Genomic DNA, 17786 nt, shown 5'->3' on the forward strand with positions numbered 1-17786 from the left:
TATTATAAATAATGATCTGTTATCTTTTAAATTTGTTCATTTTGTTGCATTGAGTCATAAATGCAATAAACAGAACCCAAACCAAGAATCACCCCCCCCCCCCCACACACACACACACACACACAAACACAAATATTTTTCAGGGGTGCTGAGTTAAAATTTAGGGGTACTTGAGCACCCCCCAAAAGAGGCTAAAATCGCCACTGGCACTGCTCCTCATGGAGCCACATAAGGAGCAGTTGGTTCTCACAAAGTTGCATGTGTTGGAAAAATGGGCCAAACACAGGCGGCTCTGAACTTATCGTCACATGATGACGTCAAGGCGCAGAAAGTGTTGCGCACATTGCGGAAGTAACTTTTTGTGTGGGCAGAAAGCTGTGCAGCTGAAAGATTAGCTGAATGTGTGAAAGATGAACAATGGACTCTTAGCTCTAAGAAGGATTTATTTTGTAGGCCATCACTCCCCCCTCAGGTTTGTTTGTTTGTTTGTGAGTTTTGGAGACGTGTTGTCTGTCTCCCACCTTCATTCGTCGACTCTGCTACCTCGGTGCTTGGACTTCCGGTGTCAGCACACCGGCTCGGACTGAAGTGTCTCCTGTCCATATGTGTCCCCCGCAGCTGAGGACAGTGGTTTTCGTGGCCTGGTTGCTGTGTTACTTCGCCTGTCTGCTGTCTGTGAGGAGGATGTGGAGCGGGAAGTACGCCCGCAGCCCCCTTGTCCGCTCGCTGTTTGAGAACATGGTGACAGAGGAGGAGGAGGAGGACAGACTGGAGGTAGGAGTCAAACCCGGGAGGTCAGGTCCAGATCCAGGCTTCACTGCAGCCTTTACTTTACCTGTGTAATCTTTCTGAAGATCCATTGTCCTTCTGTACGTTTTTCAGCATCTTTCCCATCAAACTGTTTTTGGGCTATTTCAACAAATCATAAATCAAAACCTTAAGCTCTTTCAGGACAATCCTGCACTGACTTTTGGTATTGGTGCAACTTTAGCTGTTTGAAATATTTAGCCGTTTCTGACATTTTATTTCTCATCGAAAATGAATTGAGTTCATTGTACATCCTTCACATCATTAGATGCGTTAACAACCTTTTACTGCTCCTTTCACACGTTGTTCTGCTTCAGCTTCTTTCAGCTTCCTTCTGCAAATTTAAGCCTTTTTCAGCTAATTTCAGCTGTTTTACTCAGCTGTTTTGTGCTCCTTTCATATTCTTTCTAACTATAACATTGTTTTGCTTCATCTAACTTCTTTTTGTTAATTTCAGCTTTATTTATCCAAGTTTCAGTTTTTCTGCTTTTGCAGCTACTGTTTAGCTGTTTTTATGCTAATTTTAGCCGTTTTGGCTAATTCCACATTTTTGCACTCATTTAAACTTTTTTCAGCCTAATTAAGCAAAAATGTGCTCTTTCCACTTCCTTGTAATTTAAACAGTTTTTTCTAATTTCAGCTTTTTTAAATTAATTCAGCAAATATGTGTTCTTTCTGGTTTCTTCTGCTAACTTGGGCTTGTTCTTCCATTTCAACTACATTTCAGCATGTTTTTAGCTGATTTCAGCTGTTTTTCAGCAATTCTTCAGCAATAAGCATTCACACTGCATTTTTGCAGGAAATGCAGTTTCTCTAGTTATTGTTTCATAAAGATGCAAATGAGCCTTTTCCACCCAACAGACTGTCCCTTCACATTTTATTTCACATATATTCCAAATTTCAACTATTTTGACTGTTGGCACTTTTTCAAACAGCAAAATGTCAAAAATGGTTAATTACAAAATAATTTTCTGAAGTAATTAATTTAGTCTTTGGTGTGAATGAAAGTTTATTAATAGTTATTCATGAAAAACAACTGGTTAATCTCTAACATATATGTAGAGTTTACACCTAGTGTTGTGACAGATGACAAATTTTCAAAGGAAATTATCTCAAAACATTAATTTTAAATACTGTAAATGTCCAGTTTTTAACGCAGATATATAGGTCCTTCTCAAAAAATTAGCATATTGTGATAAAGGTCATTATTTTCCATAATGTAATGATAAAAATGAAACTTTCATATATTTCAGATTCATTTCACACCAACTGAAATATTTCAGGTCTTTAATTATTTAATACTGATGATTATGGCATACAGCTCATGAAAACCAAAAATGCCTGTCCCAAAAAATTAGCATATTTCATCCCACCAATGAAAGACAAGTGTTTTTAATACAAAAAACACCAACCTTCAAATAATCATGTTCAGTTATGCACTCAATACTTGGTCGGGAATCCTTTTGCATGAATGACTGCTTCAATGCGGCGTGGCATGGAGGCAATCAGCCTGTGGCACTGCTGAGGTGTTATGGAGGCCCAGGATGCTTCGATAGTGGCCTTAAGCTCATCCAGAGTGTTGGGTCTTGCGTCTCTCAACTTTCTCTTCACAATATCCCACAGGTTCTCTATGGGGTTCAGGTCAGGAGAGTTGGCAGGCCAATTGAGCACAGTAATACCATGGTCAGTAAACCATTTACCAGTGGTTTTGGCACTGTGAGCAGGTGCCAGGTCGTGCTGAAAAATGAAATCTTCATCTCCGTAAAGCTTTTCAGCAGAGGGAAGCATGAAGTGCTCCAAAATCTCCTGATAGCTAGCTGCATTGACCCTGCCCTTGATAAAACACAGTGGACCAACACCAGCAGATGACATGGCACCCCAGACCATCACTGACTGTGGGTGCTTCACACTGGACTTCTGGCATTTTGGCATTTCCTTCTCCCCAGTCTTCTTCCAGACTCTGGCACCTTGATTTGCAAATGACATGCAAAATTTGCTTTCATCCGAAAAAAGTACTTTGGACCACTGAGCAACAGTCCAGTGCTGCTTCTCTGTAGCCCAGGTCAGGTGCTTCTGCCGCTGTTTCTGGTTCAAAAGTGGCTTGACCTGGGGAATGTGGCACCTGTAGCCCATTTCCTGCACACGCCTGTGCACGGTGGCTCTGGATGTTTCTACTCCAGACTCAGTCCACTGCTTCCGCAGGTCCCCCAAGGTCTGGAATCGGCCCTTCTCCACAATCCTCCTGAAGGTCCAGTCACCTCTTCTCGTTGTGCAGGGTTTTCTGCCACACCTTTCCCTTCCCACAGACTTCCCACTGAGGTGCCTTGATACAGCACTCTGGGAACAGCCTATTCGTTCAGCAATTTCTTTCTGTGTCTTACCCTCTTGCTTGAGGGTGTCAATGATGGCCTTCTGGACAGCAGTCAGGTCAGCAGTCTTACCCATGATTGCGATTTTGAGTAATGAACAAGGCTGGGAGTTTTTAACAGCCTCAGGAATCTTTTGCAGGTGTTTAGAGTTACGTCGTTGATTAGATGGTTAGGTTAATAGCTTGTTTAGAGAACCTTTTCATGATATGCTAATTTTTTGAGACAGGCATTTTGGGTTTTCATGAGCTGTATGCCATAATCATCAGTATTAAAACAATTAAAGACCTGAAATATTTCAGTTGGTGTGCATTGAATCTGAAATATATGAAAGTTTCATTTTTATCATTACATTATGGAAAATAATGACCTTTATCACAATATGCTAATTTTTTTAGAAGGACCTGTATGATCTTAGTCTTATTTGAGAGTTCTTCCGAAACCCTTTTAATTGAAATAATTGTTTTAACATAAACCTCTTTATTCTTCGCATACCAGCCTTATAGGGTTTTATCTCTAATCGTTAAATTGTCCACGATTTTTCTTGACTTCAGTTTGTTAGAAACACAAAAATGTCTGTGTGTCCAACAATCAAGTTCAAGAATCTTTATTATCCCCAAGGTGCAATTAGTTTCACAGTCAGTAGGCACAAAACAGCCATACTAGACAAGACACAGACATTAAAATTAGGGGTGCACCGATAAATCGGCCCCGATTTCTTTAATTTTGGGAAATTTAAGGAAATTGGCCGAAACTTGCATGAGAAGCTGATTTTACAGATTTTTATTTTTATTATATTTTTGTAGTTTTAACAATTGTCTAAACTTCATTTATCTTTCAGATCGCTACCTCATGGCCAGTTAAAACAAGTTTGTATTGTTTCTAGGATATTGTTCAACGGTATGTTTTCAATAAAATAATATTGTAAAATTGAAGGTGCATTGTGAACTTATAACACCTGACAGTGTTGCTTATAAAACAAAATCGGAATCGGCCAAAATCGGAATCAGCAGCTCAGCCTTTTTAGGAATCGTGATCGGCCAGAAAACCGCAATCGGTGCACCGCTACTTAAAATAACAGGAATCGTCACTGTTCAGCGAGAAGACTGATCTCTACAGAGATGAGTGAGTTTTTCAGTCTGTTTGTTCTACATCTGGGCCAATGTTCCCTCTAATTTTTCATGTGTCTGGGCAAACACACAAGCTTCCTGAGGACCACCGTGAGCAACATCAGATGTTCACGCCGTGGTCACACACCAGTATCACACCTGTTCAAAACCTGGGATCATAGCAGTTGAATGGTTTATTAAAAGAATCAAATTACAGCAGCAATTTCCATCAGTTTACTCTTAATATAAGTGATCTTGCCCACTTCAAAAGAAAAAGACAATAATGTTGTTGTTCAAAGATATGTGTAGTATGTTATGTGTGAGTCCCGCTGTGGTCTGGGTGAGGGTGCTGCTCTGGAAAATGGTTAGCAGCATGGTGGCTACTGGTGTCAGAAGCATATTTGTAATGTTAGGGGACACACTGTTGAGGGGTCTGGGGGTTCTCCCCCAGAAAATTTTGAATCAAGTAGATGCCATTTCTTGCATTTTGGTGTATTTTAACAAGTTGTTTAACATTTAGTTTTACCTACACAAGTAACACTTGATTCAATAACTATTTTAGAGTTAATGGCACAACAAGAAGTAGCCTGACCTACAGCTCTCCTTGTGTGAATAGAGCACACTCCGCTTCTTTCACACATCCTAGTCACATTCTAAGAAACACAGTGTAGCCTAAGTTAAGTTTTAGGGAAAAAAAATCACTCGCCAATATGAAACAATAATAATAATCACTCCTTACTAATGGTCTAGCATAAAGCAATATGATCATCATCCATCGTGTTTATTAGTAGCTTAAAATACTTAATTAAAACTCCAGTAATGGGCTAGGTCTACTGTAAAGTTACCCAGTTGTAGGGTCAAGAGACAAACATGTAGCATTAACACAGTATGAACAACATTCAGGAATTGTTTCTATAAGAACGTTATCAAATATGTTAAGTGAACAGTAAGATCACGCCGCCCACAAGGAAATGTAACCCAGGGTGTGTAACCTCGGACAAACAAACAACATGGCTGTAATGTGGAGGTGGTGAAGCTCACAGCGTTACCTGAGGCATTTATTTCTTATCGACCAACATTAAGGCAAAGAAGACAGAAACAAAAAAATCTAAGCTTCCAATAACTTCAAATAGTTCCTGCTGCACAGCGACACAATGCAAGAACTCAGCATCTCATCTCATCATAACAGCTAAACCGTTAACCTCGCACCATGTCCAGTCCTCTGTTCATCCACTGACCTCACCCGAGCATCCATTATCTTTACACACTTCTTCCTTTTCGGGTCACTGGTGTTCATATCCAGCAGTCACTGTGTGAGAGGCGGGTGACACCACAGGACTCCAGTCCATCACAGGGACACCTGGACATGACTCCAGTCCATCACAGGGACACATATGCCCCTTTTCTACTATCACGGCGCGGGTCGGATATTTCCGGCTTCACGCGCGTTTGAGGTCTTTCCACTGTTCCTGTGACTGGCTCGCTTCCCTAAATTCTGGCCCGGCTTCTCAAGGGGTCCAAGCGAGCCGCGCCGTGACGTCAGAAACTCTGTTGGTCACTGATTGGTCGGGGGGAGGAGTCTGTGGAGTCTTTCCAAACAACCCGATCCACCATTTTTTATCTACCGCCTGCCATTAGCGATAACGCGAGGAGCGTATCTTTTAGTATTTTGAAACTATAAAAAAACAATATTATCAAAGCCGTGGTCAAATGCAGAAGTGCAGGTGTTGTTGTGCTTGGTGGCCGACGAAAAAAGTCAAAGCGAGCTAGATGGAGCGATTGGAGGGTGGTTTGGACACGGCCACTGCTCTACTTGAATCATTTATAGAAGATGGTGAGTGTTTTCTAACTTTAAACACATTTTAAGTTACTCATCCCATCAGTTCTGAACATATTTTTAACTAACAAAAGAGGCTGATGCCATAATAGGACAACGTCAGTGCTACGATGCTAAGCTAATTTGCATAAACGCTAACTGTCCTCCGGTCCCGTTTCTCACTGTATTTTATCCAGAATGTATTTCAGCGCGTGACGGTTCGTCTCTAAACTCCACATTAAACCCTCCAAGCCTCCCGGCTCCTGCTCCTGCTCCATCAGTGGAGTCTGCTCCATCAGAGGAGTCTGCACCTGACAGAGCTCCATCACAGCCCAGCTGCACCTCTCAGAGCAGCACAACGCTGCAGCTTCTGTGCTTGGTAAGAACAGATGCAACATGTTCCACATCACTTTATTTGTGCCGATAAGGACTTTATTTTATTTTATTTTTAAAGTAAAAAAATAAAATGTTGAATAAATACTGAATTGGGATGAAATTATGTACACAGGGTCCCAGTTACAGACAACAAAATGTAAAATAAAAACAGTAATAAGATCTAAGATATGAATTAAGAAAAATATCAACTAAAAAACATCTACTAATAAACACTAAGCACTAATAGCAGTAAACAATCAAAACAATAAGTCAAACAGCAACATGAACTTGAGTTTGTGCAGCCTCATGAATATCTAACCAGGATAATCATGTTGCTGCTGATCAGTTTCATGTTGCCGCTGATCAGTTTCATGTTGCTGTGTTCATTCGTGCTCGTCTGTTCACACAGACTCATGTCCATGCTGCTGTTCGCGTATTGTGTTTAATGTTTTTATGCTATTAGAGCTTATCATATATTTAGTTGATGTTTTTCTTAGTTCATATCTTGGATCTTATTACTGTTTTTCTTTTACATTTTATTGTTGGATGTAACTGGGACCCTGTGTACATAAATTTGATCCACCACATGTACCACGAGGTGCGAATGACAATAAAGAATATCTGCATCTGTATAATACTTTCTGATTCATATATCCACTGTTATTATTATATTATTTTCATTATTTTTAAATCAATTTATTTTTCATTTTCTTATTTGATCAGTTTATTATTATTAATATATCTATTAGAGCTGTTAGCTGCACCTTTCTTTGTTTTATGCATTTATTCAAAAACGGTATCTAGCTTGAATTAACCACCTTTTTCTTCTTTCTAGTCAAGAGAAAGAGAAAAGAGTCCAGTAAAGAAAAGTCTTATTTCATCACTGAATGAACATGAAGAACTGAACCGGACACAGCAGGAACAACACTTGTCTTCTTCTGGATGAAGCCCGTGAGGCAATGGATAGACAATCATTAGTTGGACGCAGTATTTTTTATTTTTGTATATTTTTCACTTCTTACTTTTCCTATTAAACAATTTTTTTCTTAAGTGGTGTCCTTGAACATTAAATTTCCTAAACAAATTTTACAATGTTAAGTTCATATAGTGTTTGTTTAAATTCATACTGGAAGTTGAGAAAAATTTCCAATTGCATTTGATCTTTAATGAATCCTAAGAAAAGATTACCAGAATCTGCTCAACTGTTACTATGTTATAAATGTTTTGGTTCTAGGATGAAGTGAGACAAAAACAGTCAAAAATTCAGAAAAGACAGTTATCGTTTATCAGTTATCAGTTATCGGCCGTACATCTAACCCCTGAGAGATTCAGCTGAAAGTCCTGGTGCACCTTTAATTTGAACCTGCAGAGATTTGAACAGCTGATCTGAAGCAAACAGGCAGGAGTTCACCTGAACTGACCACTCCTGCTGTTTGATGGTCTCCTTCTTCACCATCCATCCATCCATCCTCTTCTGCTTCAGGGTCGTGGGAGCAGCATCTTCACCAGGGAGGCACAGACATCAACAGCCACCTCTTCAGCTCTTCTAGGAGCCCATGGTGTTCACAGACCAACTGACTATTTATTAAGTAATATCTTGATGCTGTTCAATAATCCAGGTAGAAAAATCTAAAAAGTTAAGTCTGGTCCTCTGGACATTCACAAAACAAACAATACAGTTTATAATAAATAAACAATAAATGTTTTTTTTTGTTTTGTTTTGTTTTTTTGAATGTCCAGAGGACCAGACTTAACTTTTTTAGATTAATAAGTAATAAATTTATGTTTTTAAATTTAATGAAAGACAAATCTTTAAAATTTAAGGACAAAATTTAATCTAATTGTTTTCAAGTCTGTATCTTATTGTCAAAGCAGTTTCAAAGATTACAGCACAGTGTGATGTTTTGCAATTTTAACATGAACCTTGTGCATATCTGTAAATCATAACAGTGAAGATATTTTTAATACATCTTTAGTGTAATAATCTATACTAAAATGAAAAACACATGGGTTTAAAGCAGGCAGGGAAGGCAGTAAGGTAGGATTATGAATCAGGTTTAAAAGTTACAGCTCATGAGGTACTCCATTAGAGCATGACATCTCTTCCACAACATCCTGTGATAAAACCTTCAGGGTGTTGTTCTTCTAATATGTTTAGTGGTGGCTAGTATGGTATGGTATGGTATATAGTTTATTCATTTTAAAGAAGTACAAAACAATTCCATAACAATATAAAAAAAGATACAAAAGATTTAAAATGAAAGGCAGCAGAAAGAAGAAAAAATCTTATTATATCTGCCCCTTTTTTCAAACAATTATTTCAGACATAATAATCTTCAAGTAACAGAACAAAATGAATAACTTTCTAATTTATCTAATTCTAATACAAAACACACACTAAGCTACTTCATATATAATTTTTTAACAATTCAGTTTTGATCTTTTTCTTAAATGTGCACATTGACTTGGCATTTTTCACATCACTCTCTAGACCATTCCACAATCCAACTCCTTGGATTGAGGTAGACCTTCCCTTCAGACTAGTTCTGAATTTTGGTTTGACAAATATCTCTATCCCCTTAAGATTGTAACAACTTTGTCTTTTAACAAAATTTCTTTGGATATTTAATGGTAATGTGTGATTTTGAGCCCTATACATTGATAAAATACTATAATCTACCAAATCATGGAACTTCAATAACTTCAGTTGATAAAATAATGTGCTTGATGGGTGACAGTAATGCTTTCTGGTGATAATTCTTACAGCTCTTTTCTGTAAAATAAAAATAGGTTTTGTAAATGTTTTACACGCTTTGCCCCAAACATCAATGCAATAGATTAAATGTGGAACAATGATTGTGCTATACAACATGTACAGAGCTTTATCATTTAATAATTCCCTGACTTTGTAAAGTACTGCAATAGATTTAAATATTTTTGTTCTTACAGAATTTATGTGATTTTTCCATGTTAGCTGTTCATCAATGATTACACCCAAAAATTTCATCTCATTAACTCTACAAATCTCAACACCCTCAATTTTAAATGGATCATCAACAGTTCTCTTTTTGTTACTAAATATCATGTATTTAGTTTTATCTAAATTTAATGATAATTTATTAAGTTTAAACCAAGTTTGTTTTTTATCAAATTCTGTCTTCATCAATTCCAACATCCGTTTTACATCTTTACCCAAACAGAAAAATGTGGTGTCATCTGCAAAAAGGACACATTTGAGGAGTCCTGATACATTCACTAAGTCATTCACATATAAAATAAATAACTTTGGTCCAAGTACAGAGCCTTGAGGAACTCACAAGTGATATTGCACAGGTCAGATCTTACGCCATTTATTTGTACAAACTGTTTCCTATCTTTTAAATAGTTAGATACCCAGTGTAATGCTGGTCCTCTTATACCATATTTATTTAATTTTTCAAGGAGAATAGTGTGATCAATAGTATCGAATGCTTTTTTTAAATCAACAAAAATACTAACACAATACTGTTTTTGATCGACAGCAGTAGTTATTTGTTCCATTATTTCCATGAGAGCCATTGATGTAGAGTTTTTTGCTCTAAACCCATACTGACTGCTACTTAGAATGTTTTGTTTAGTAATGTTGTTTAGTAATGCTAGTAAGTAGCTTAAGAGAGCACTACCACCACCAGGTGGTAAGACGAGTTGGATTCTAGTCCCCGCCTACAGAGCCGGTCCAGAAATGTACATGGAAACACAACAGACCCGAGCCGATCTGAACCGACCCGAACTGATCTGATCCACACTGTGACAGTGGAAAAGGGGCAATAGACAGTGCCCTGAGACGAGTTCTGTTGTGATGTGTTTCTATATAAATAAACTGAATTGAAGTTGTGTTGAATAAACTTGTTTCAGCTCTTACATGTAACAGTGTGTGTTATAAGGTGAAAATCTTTCCTCCTGTTTTTCTTCTGACCTCTTCAGTGGTACCAGTGCTGCCCAGATCTGCTAGGAGAGTCTCTGCGAGATCTTTTTATCCAGAGCCGCCTGGACTCGGACACCAGGGCTTTTCTCCAGCACAGTAAGGAGAAGTCGGGCTGGCTGTTCACGCAGCTCTATCACTCTCTCGTCTCGACCGTCCTCGGTCCTCTCGTGTCACGGACCTCCATCAACGGGTAAGTGTTCCAACCCGAGGTCTGCTGTCCTGCTGCTTCACGTGCCTCCATGCTGCATGCTCTGTGTCTCAGGTTTCTGGGTCGGGGAGCAATGTTCGTGTTTTCTACAGACCAGTTCCGGCAGTTGCTGCGAATCGGGCCAGACTGGAGGGCCGAGAGACTCTTGGATCTCGGTGCTGGAGATGGGGGGGTCACAGAGGTGATGGGAGTCCATTTCAAACAGGTCTATGCAACTGAGGTCTCAGTACCCATGAGATGGCATCTGCAGAGGAAGAATTACTCGTAAGTGGAAGAGATGCTTCATTTCTCCAGAAGAACTGTGTTTGTACCAAGTTTTAAGAAGATTTTTACATGAGCAGCAACAATGTTTGGCTTCTGATCAGCTGTCTGGATGGCTTTGACAGACTGCTTTGTTATGTTAAATATATATTTCCCCTCTTGTAGTTTTAGTTCAAAACTAAAAAGAGACGTCCACTTCCATATCTTCAACAGCTTACACTTTTTTTTCTTATTAGATAGATCTTCAGTTCCCAAAGTTGTAGGTTGTGAAACCCACCCACCTATTCATCCGTCCATCCATCCAATATCTTTACCCTTCTTCATTTCCGGGTTGAGAGGTCCGTGTCCAGCAGTCACTGTGTGAGAGGCGGGACACCTGGACAGGTCTCCAGTCCATCACAGGGACACCCTTTGGACAATTTAGGGTTACCAATCAGTCTAACATGCATGTTTTTGGTCTGTGGGAGGAAACTGGAGTACCTGGAGAAAACCCACAAATGCACAGACTGAACATGCAAACTCCACCCAGAAAGGCCCCCCTGGCCGGGATTTGGTCCATCGACCTGCATGCTGAGAGGCAGCTTTTCCAACTGTGCCACCGTGCTGTCCCGAGGCTTAATATCACATCCATAAATCAAATTAAATTTTTAAATGATTGCTAATATCACATTTAACATAATTGTTAAAACATAAACATAGGGGGGAGTGATGGTGCAGAGGTTAGAAGATGGGCCTGTGATTGGAAAGTCACAGGGTCAACTCCCGGTACCGTCAACATAAAAGTGTGGGTGGAAAAGGTGAAACACCCACACCTGCCTCCACCCTCATTCGCCCCACCTTGGGCCCGTGAGCAAGACCCCTAACCTCAACCATCTGCTCCCTAAAACAGGTCTCTCTTGAAAATGAGTTCTCGTGACTCAATGAGTCTACCTGTATAAATAAAGGGTAAATGAGAGAAAAAAAATAAGCAGTCATAAAGTGGTTTTAAAAAGCATAACTAAACTTTTGTTTTTGTTTAAAAAAAAAGTAATCGGCTGGTTTAAATTTAATCGTTAGCAGCTCACACAGTCCGTAATCTTTTCACAGTAAAGCTGTTTTCAAATAAATGTTGATAAGAAGTAGGCCTGTCACGATAAACAATAAATCAATGAATCGCATGATAAATGAAAATTATCGACCTCATTTTCTTTTATCGGCTTTATCGTTTCTTCGTGTCTCTCTTTGTACTGAAGACGCTGGATGACAAAAAGGCTCAACTTCGGTGCTCTTCACTGACACCCCCCCACTGTCCAAAATCACATTTTTGGATAGTTAAATGCAGCTAAGTTGAGAAGCTAAGCTACGAGCTAAGCTAACAGGCCGACCTCTAGAGAGAAACCTCAGTCTTGTCGAAGCTCCAAAGTTCACGGCTGAAGCCCGTGCCTTAGTGTAAAAAGTTATTTTTCTCTGCAAAAAGAAGCTGAGAACTTGTTTACTGATTTTTGTTATTAAAAGCTTTGTGTGAAAAATGCTATGCTAAAGGGCTCAAACCACACCGTGCATCCGGCATTTTGAGAACCCAATAAAGGAACTAGAGACAGCCCATGTCACGTCAAGAGGACTCCCTCCCATTTTTCTTAGAGACATGCTGCTCGCTCCCTTACTATCCATCCCGGTTCAAACTGTCTTATACTGCCATCCAGTGGTCACAAGAATGTACTACACACAAAAATTAACCAACATTTCATCTTAAATTTGACAGTAATTACTAATGACAAATTTCAAACAATATTATAATTTATCGCAATAATTTCTGAGACAATCGCCCAGCAAAATTTGTTATTGTGACAGGCTTAGTAAGAAGCTACAAGAGTTGGCATGTTTAGCTCAGGTTTGCAGCAGAGACTAATAACTCAACTCAGCTTCTCAGACTCTCAAAATTACGGTACTTAAAAAGAGCAAAACAGCAGAGCAGTAACAATTAGTAGGGATGGGGCCGATCCAGTATCGGTATCGGCCTCCGATACCAGCATAATTTACATATCGGATTTTTCCGATCCACCTGCCGATATTTCCGATCCATGATGCACGTTGGCTTCAAACTACGGAATGGATTTCCTGAACGGCGGCGTGTCTCATGAACCCAGAGTAATAAGACGCGCCTCACATTCAGGAAATCCATTTCATAGTTTGCAGCCAGCTACAACGTGAGGACTGAGTTAGCAGCACTGTGGCTAACAGCTAACAAACTTTTCATCGAAACATGTCTGCTGTGTGGAAGTGTTTTACACTAGAAACACCACAAAACAAGACAGCATCGTGCAATGTCTGCAGAGCCATAGCGCCACATTAAACCGCTGTAAAGTTACTTTTACGATGGACATTCGAGCTCCGTGGCTTCAGTGGGGTGCTGCTCTTTGCTCAACCGGAAATAGGCGACTCGACCCCGGCCAGCCACGTCCAATCTGCCCCGCTCAGTCTGCCCATCTCCAAGGAGGGACAGACTGAGCGCGGCTGCCCCAAATCAGGCTGCTTACTTCGAATTGAACAAGAAGAAGACATCGCTGAAACCACGGAGCTCAAATGTTTACCGATAAGTTGCTAAACTTCATCATAATTAATGACCAACAACTATCAGTTGTAGAAAACGAAGGATTTCACAGTTTGATACTTGCAGCCAAGATATAGTTTACCCTCCAGGAGATATTTATCAGTACAACAGTAAACAATCATTAAAAAAAAACATATGATTTGAAAATTATATTAAAAACAAAAACAGCTACATTATAAAGTGATGTAAAATACTAAAAACGGGAACATGTCTGTTGGTTTATGCCATGAACTTAGCAGGTGTTTGAAGCCATTTAACATTTTATTTAATTTAATTCATTCATTTAAAAGAAACAAAAATTAAAAAAATCAAAAAGAAAACATTGAATGAAAAGAGTGCAGAAAGAAGAACAAAAATCTTATATCTGCCCCTTATTAAAAAAAAAAACAAATAACTTTAAACAATCACTTAAATTAATCACTTTAATATCCACTTTAAAACTAGGAATAAAAAGAAACATGTTTTGTGTTAGCAGAATTTAATTCTAACTTTAAAACTTATCCAACATTAATAAAACTTACCTCAAGTTGCCTTTTTGGACATGCATGCATATATTTGTACAAATTGTACTTGAGAGGAGATTATTATAGCCTCATATAAAATCAATGATGATGATGATATCGGAACTGGATCGGTATCGGCTGATATTCAGACTTAGGTATCGGGATCGGAAGTTTAAAAAAGTGGATCGTGCATCCCTAACAATTAGTTTAGAATTATAAATAATTTTAATTATTGTGCATATCTTATAGAACTTTTATGGACAGAATTTCTCGGTGCAGCCAGGGGAGCGGAGTGTAGTGGTGTCAGGGCCAGCTTTCTGACCCTTTCACTACTAATTATTTAAATATAACGGGTTCTCTCTTTTTCGAGTTAAATTAAGGCCATGTGACGAGATAACTGTGATGATTGTTTAAATCAGTGACATGAGACGTTAATGTCCTTTGACCCATCAGAATAAATGTGGTCATTTATTTAACAGAATCAAAATTTAATATCAAAATATGTACACGTGATTAGCTGTTTAGTTCTGATTAATAAAACTTGGCACATTTTACTTAATAAGACAACGAGACATTTCTGAAGGCATTTAGACTATTGGCAAAATAGAAGAGTTGAAAGATGGGAAATGAAGAGTTTAAAGATGGAAAAAAGGGAGGTGTTTTGTTTACCAGAATTAGCACACTTCTTTCAACACCAGCTCAACCCTCCGGTACACTTCAGGACGTGCAGAGACTTTGTTACCTTAGACGGGGATACCTCCGCTCAGGAACAGGAGTCCATTAGTACGATCCTTTTACAGCGTCTCCGGACAGTGGCTGGGCATCGTCAGAAGTCGTGTGGTTTACTCCGTTAAACAGAACCAGCTTCCTTCGAGGTTGTAGGGCATAATGCCCGGGTGAGTTCACAGCGAGCTGTGAGTCCGTCAGAGGTTCCACTCAGATGTGGAAGACTCCATAGTCCCAACTCGATTCAGAAGACTCACTCAGAAGAACTTGAAGACTGAAGACTCTAGGAAGTGTGGACTTTTAAAGAGTTCTCACTTCCGGTCACTTCAGGACTTCCTAATTGGTTGAAACAACCAACAAGGGGTGGTTCTAGTGATGACAGAGGGTCACTACAAGTCAAGAGGACAGCAGGAATGTTTTAGGAACTTTTAGTACAGACAGAAGAAATGTTTTGAAGAAGTAAGAGCAAGCAGGTGCCAGTGTTTCTTATTTACTGTCTGCTAGGTTTAAAAACAATACAGCCTGTTCTAAAAACTTCTTTCTGACTGTCTCTGACTTTCGACCGACATCACTACTTCTCATTCAGACAGAAGATCAAAATGCATAATTACTTTGTAAATAGACATTTAACTTGATTTCTAATTTAAATGAGGATTAAAAAAAAAATCATTAATACTGTTTCACAGTTGATTTAAAATGAGTGGTTCAACATTTAGAAATGATATGAACTAAACACACTTTTGATTTATCAAGATATTGTAAAATAGTAATGATAATATAAAAGAAGAGTGTTCTTTCAATTGATTACTTCAGGATACAATTAGACAGTCTCTGGATGAGCTAATTTGTATTTCTGGATTCAAATCAATGAAATAACAGTTCCTGTCCCATTAAGGTTTTCAGAGGCAGGTTTTGGTTGGAGGCTGAGTTCACTACAGGAGATAGTCTGGTTCGGTGGTCTCAGGATTCCATCTCTGCTCTTTGCAGATGATGTGGTCCTGTTGGCGTCATCGTGCCATGACCTTCAGCTCTCACTGGAGCGGTTCATGGCTGAATGTGAAGCAGCTGGGATGAGAATCGGCACCTTCAAATCTGAGGCCATGGTCCTCAACTGGAGGAGTTCAAGTATCTCAGTGTTTTGTTCACGATTGAGGGAAGAATGGAGCGTGAGATTGACAGATGGATTGGTGCAGCATCTACAGTACTGTGCGCTCTGTACCGGTCCGTTGTGGTGAAGAGGGAGCTGAGCTGTAAGGTGAAGCTCTCTGTTTACCAGTCAGTCTATGTTCCTACCCTCACCTATGGTCATGAACTCTGGGTAGAGACTGAAAGAATGAGATCATGGATACAGGAGGTTGAAATGAGTTTCCTCTGCAGGGTAGCTGGACTCTCCCTTGGAGATAGTCTGAGGAGTTCAGTTGTCAGGAGAGACTCAGAGTAGAACCGCTGCTCCTCCACATCGAGAGGAGCCAGTTGAGGTGGTTCAGACATCTGATAAGGATGCGTCCTAGTTTCCTCCCTGGGGAGGTGCTTCAAGCATGTCTGACTGGGAGGAGACCCTGAGGAAGACCCAGGACACGCTGGAGAGAGTACGTCTCGGTTGACCTGGGAACACCTTGGGGTCCTGCTGGAAGAGGTGGCTGCTCAAGCTGCTGCCCCCGAGACAGACGGACCTTATAGAAGTGATAGAAACTGAAGACAACATCTTTAAAACAAGTCTTTTCTTAAAGAGAAAGTTGAATGAACCTAAAACAGTATGTTAAACTCTATAGTGAACAGAACATGTTCATGTGAAGAAACTGTCATTAAACACGCTATTCAAGGTCAAATCTGTTCATAATGTCTTCTACAATCTGCTGAGAGAAGCTGCCTCCTAAAACTGCTCTTAAATAAAATAAATAAAAATAAAATAATAATAAAATGATGAATTCAGCCTTACCTCAAATCCAGTTGTCTGTTGAAACACAATGTGTTGTTTGTGGTGATGTGCCTCGTTTTTTCATGCAGGTTACTGGGTACAGATGAGTGGCAGCATGCTGGTTTCCAGTACAATGTGATCAGCTGTTTGAACCTGCTGGACCGCTGCGACGATCCTCTGCAGCTCCTGCAGGACATCAGAAGATCCTTAGTCCCAAAGACAGGAAGACTTGTCCTGGCTGCTGTGCTTCCTTTCCAGCCATGGGTAGAAATTGGTCAGCAGGAAGCGGAACATCCAACTCTCTGGGTTTGATTTGCAATCCAAATAACGGCTGTGGGGTTTTTTTGTTTTCAGGAGGAAAGTGGGTGCGGCCAAAAACACACCTAAGAGTTGCCGGAAAGACGTGGGAGGAGCAAGTAACCAACATGTCCAGTGACGTTTTTCAGCAGGTTGGCTTTCAGGTGGAGGCTGTGACCCGTTTGCCGTACCTCTGCGAAGGAGACATGTACAACGATTATTATGTTCTGGATGATGCTGTGTTTGTTCTCAAGGCCTCGGATGAAGGTGACGATTCTGCTCCATAAGATCTGAACGCCCTGAGAAAATGTGGGGTTTTTATCTTCATGGATTCCTCCTGGGTGGATATCTGGTACACTGCTTCTTTATTTCTGTCTCAGGTACAAAGATGTTTTGTAAAAAAAAACCATTGTTGGATTGTATACCTGAATTATTGAGCATGAACTTTGGTGTTTTGAACCACTTTGACGTGACTGTCTCAGAGGAGTTGATGGGGGAGAGGGTGGGCCCCAGAAGCTGTCTTAGCACCAGCAAACTGGTTTGTTCCACTATGGAATATGCTGTTAGTGGAGAATCAGTGAGTTTGGTGGCTCCTCAGACTGAAGAAGTCCTTTGGATGACGGACGAAACATCTCAGCACAAAAAAAAGAAACCATCCAGATGTCCTGACTGAACATTGTTGGATTATCACCTGGATTATTAAGCATGGACTTTGATGTTGTGTAGTTTGGATCTTTGGGATCTTGCGATACCTCAGCTTTGGATGCAGAAGTAACGAGAAAAGTATAACTGACAATCATTTTACAACATACCTCACCAACTGTTCTGTGAGGTGTCAAACAGCTG

The 17786-nt window shown here is 39.8% G+C and overlaps 1 protein-coding gene across 1 annotated transcript; it reads left to right on the forward strand.

Moving 5' to 3' along the window:
• The first annotated feature begins 603 nt into the window (after window positions 1–603).
• Window positions 604–17227, forward strand: mettl9 (methyltransferase like 9). Its single transcript, XM_037691591.1, has 5 exons — window positions 604–774; window positions 10437–10627; window positions 10700–10909; window positions 16733–16917; window positions 16998–17227. The coding sequence occupies exons 1-5, from the start codon at window positions 604–606 to the stop codon at window positions 17225–17227; spliced, it is 987 nt and encodes a 328-aa protein (XP_037547519.1).
• Window positions 17228–17786: the final 559 nt, after the last annotated feature.

Source organism: Nematolebias whitei, chromosome 17, assembly GCF_014905685.2.
Source record: "Nematolebias whitei isolate Nwh7 chromosome 17, NemWhi1, whole genome shotgun sequence".
NCBI classification, from domain to species: Eukaryota; Metazoa; Chordata; class Actinopteri; order Cyprinodontiformes; family Rivulidae; genus Nematolebias; species Nematolebias whitei.

Excerpts from the sequence above, each read along its gene's own strand:
- mettl9 (XM_037691591.1), top strand. The coding sequence starts at position 604 with ATGTGTCCCCCGCAGCTGAGGACAGTGGTTTTCGTGGCCTGGTTGCTG. Across the intron at positions 775-10,436 it reads AGGAGGAGGACAGACTGGAG|TGGTACCAGTGCTGCCCAGA; the intron begins GTAGGAGTCAAA and ends TGACCTCTTCAG. Across the intron at positions 10,910-16,732 it reads CTGCAGAGGAAGAATTACTC|GTTACTGGGTACAGATGAGT; the intron begins GTAAGTGGAAGA and ends TTTTTCATGCAG.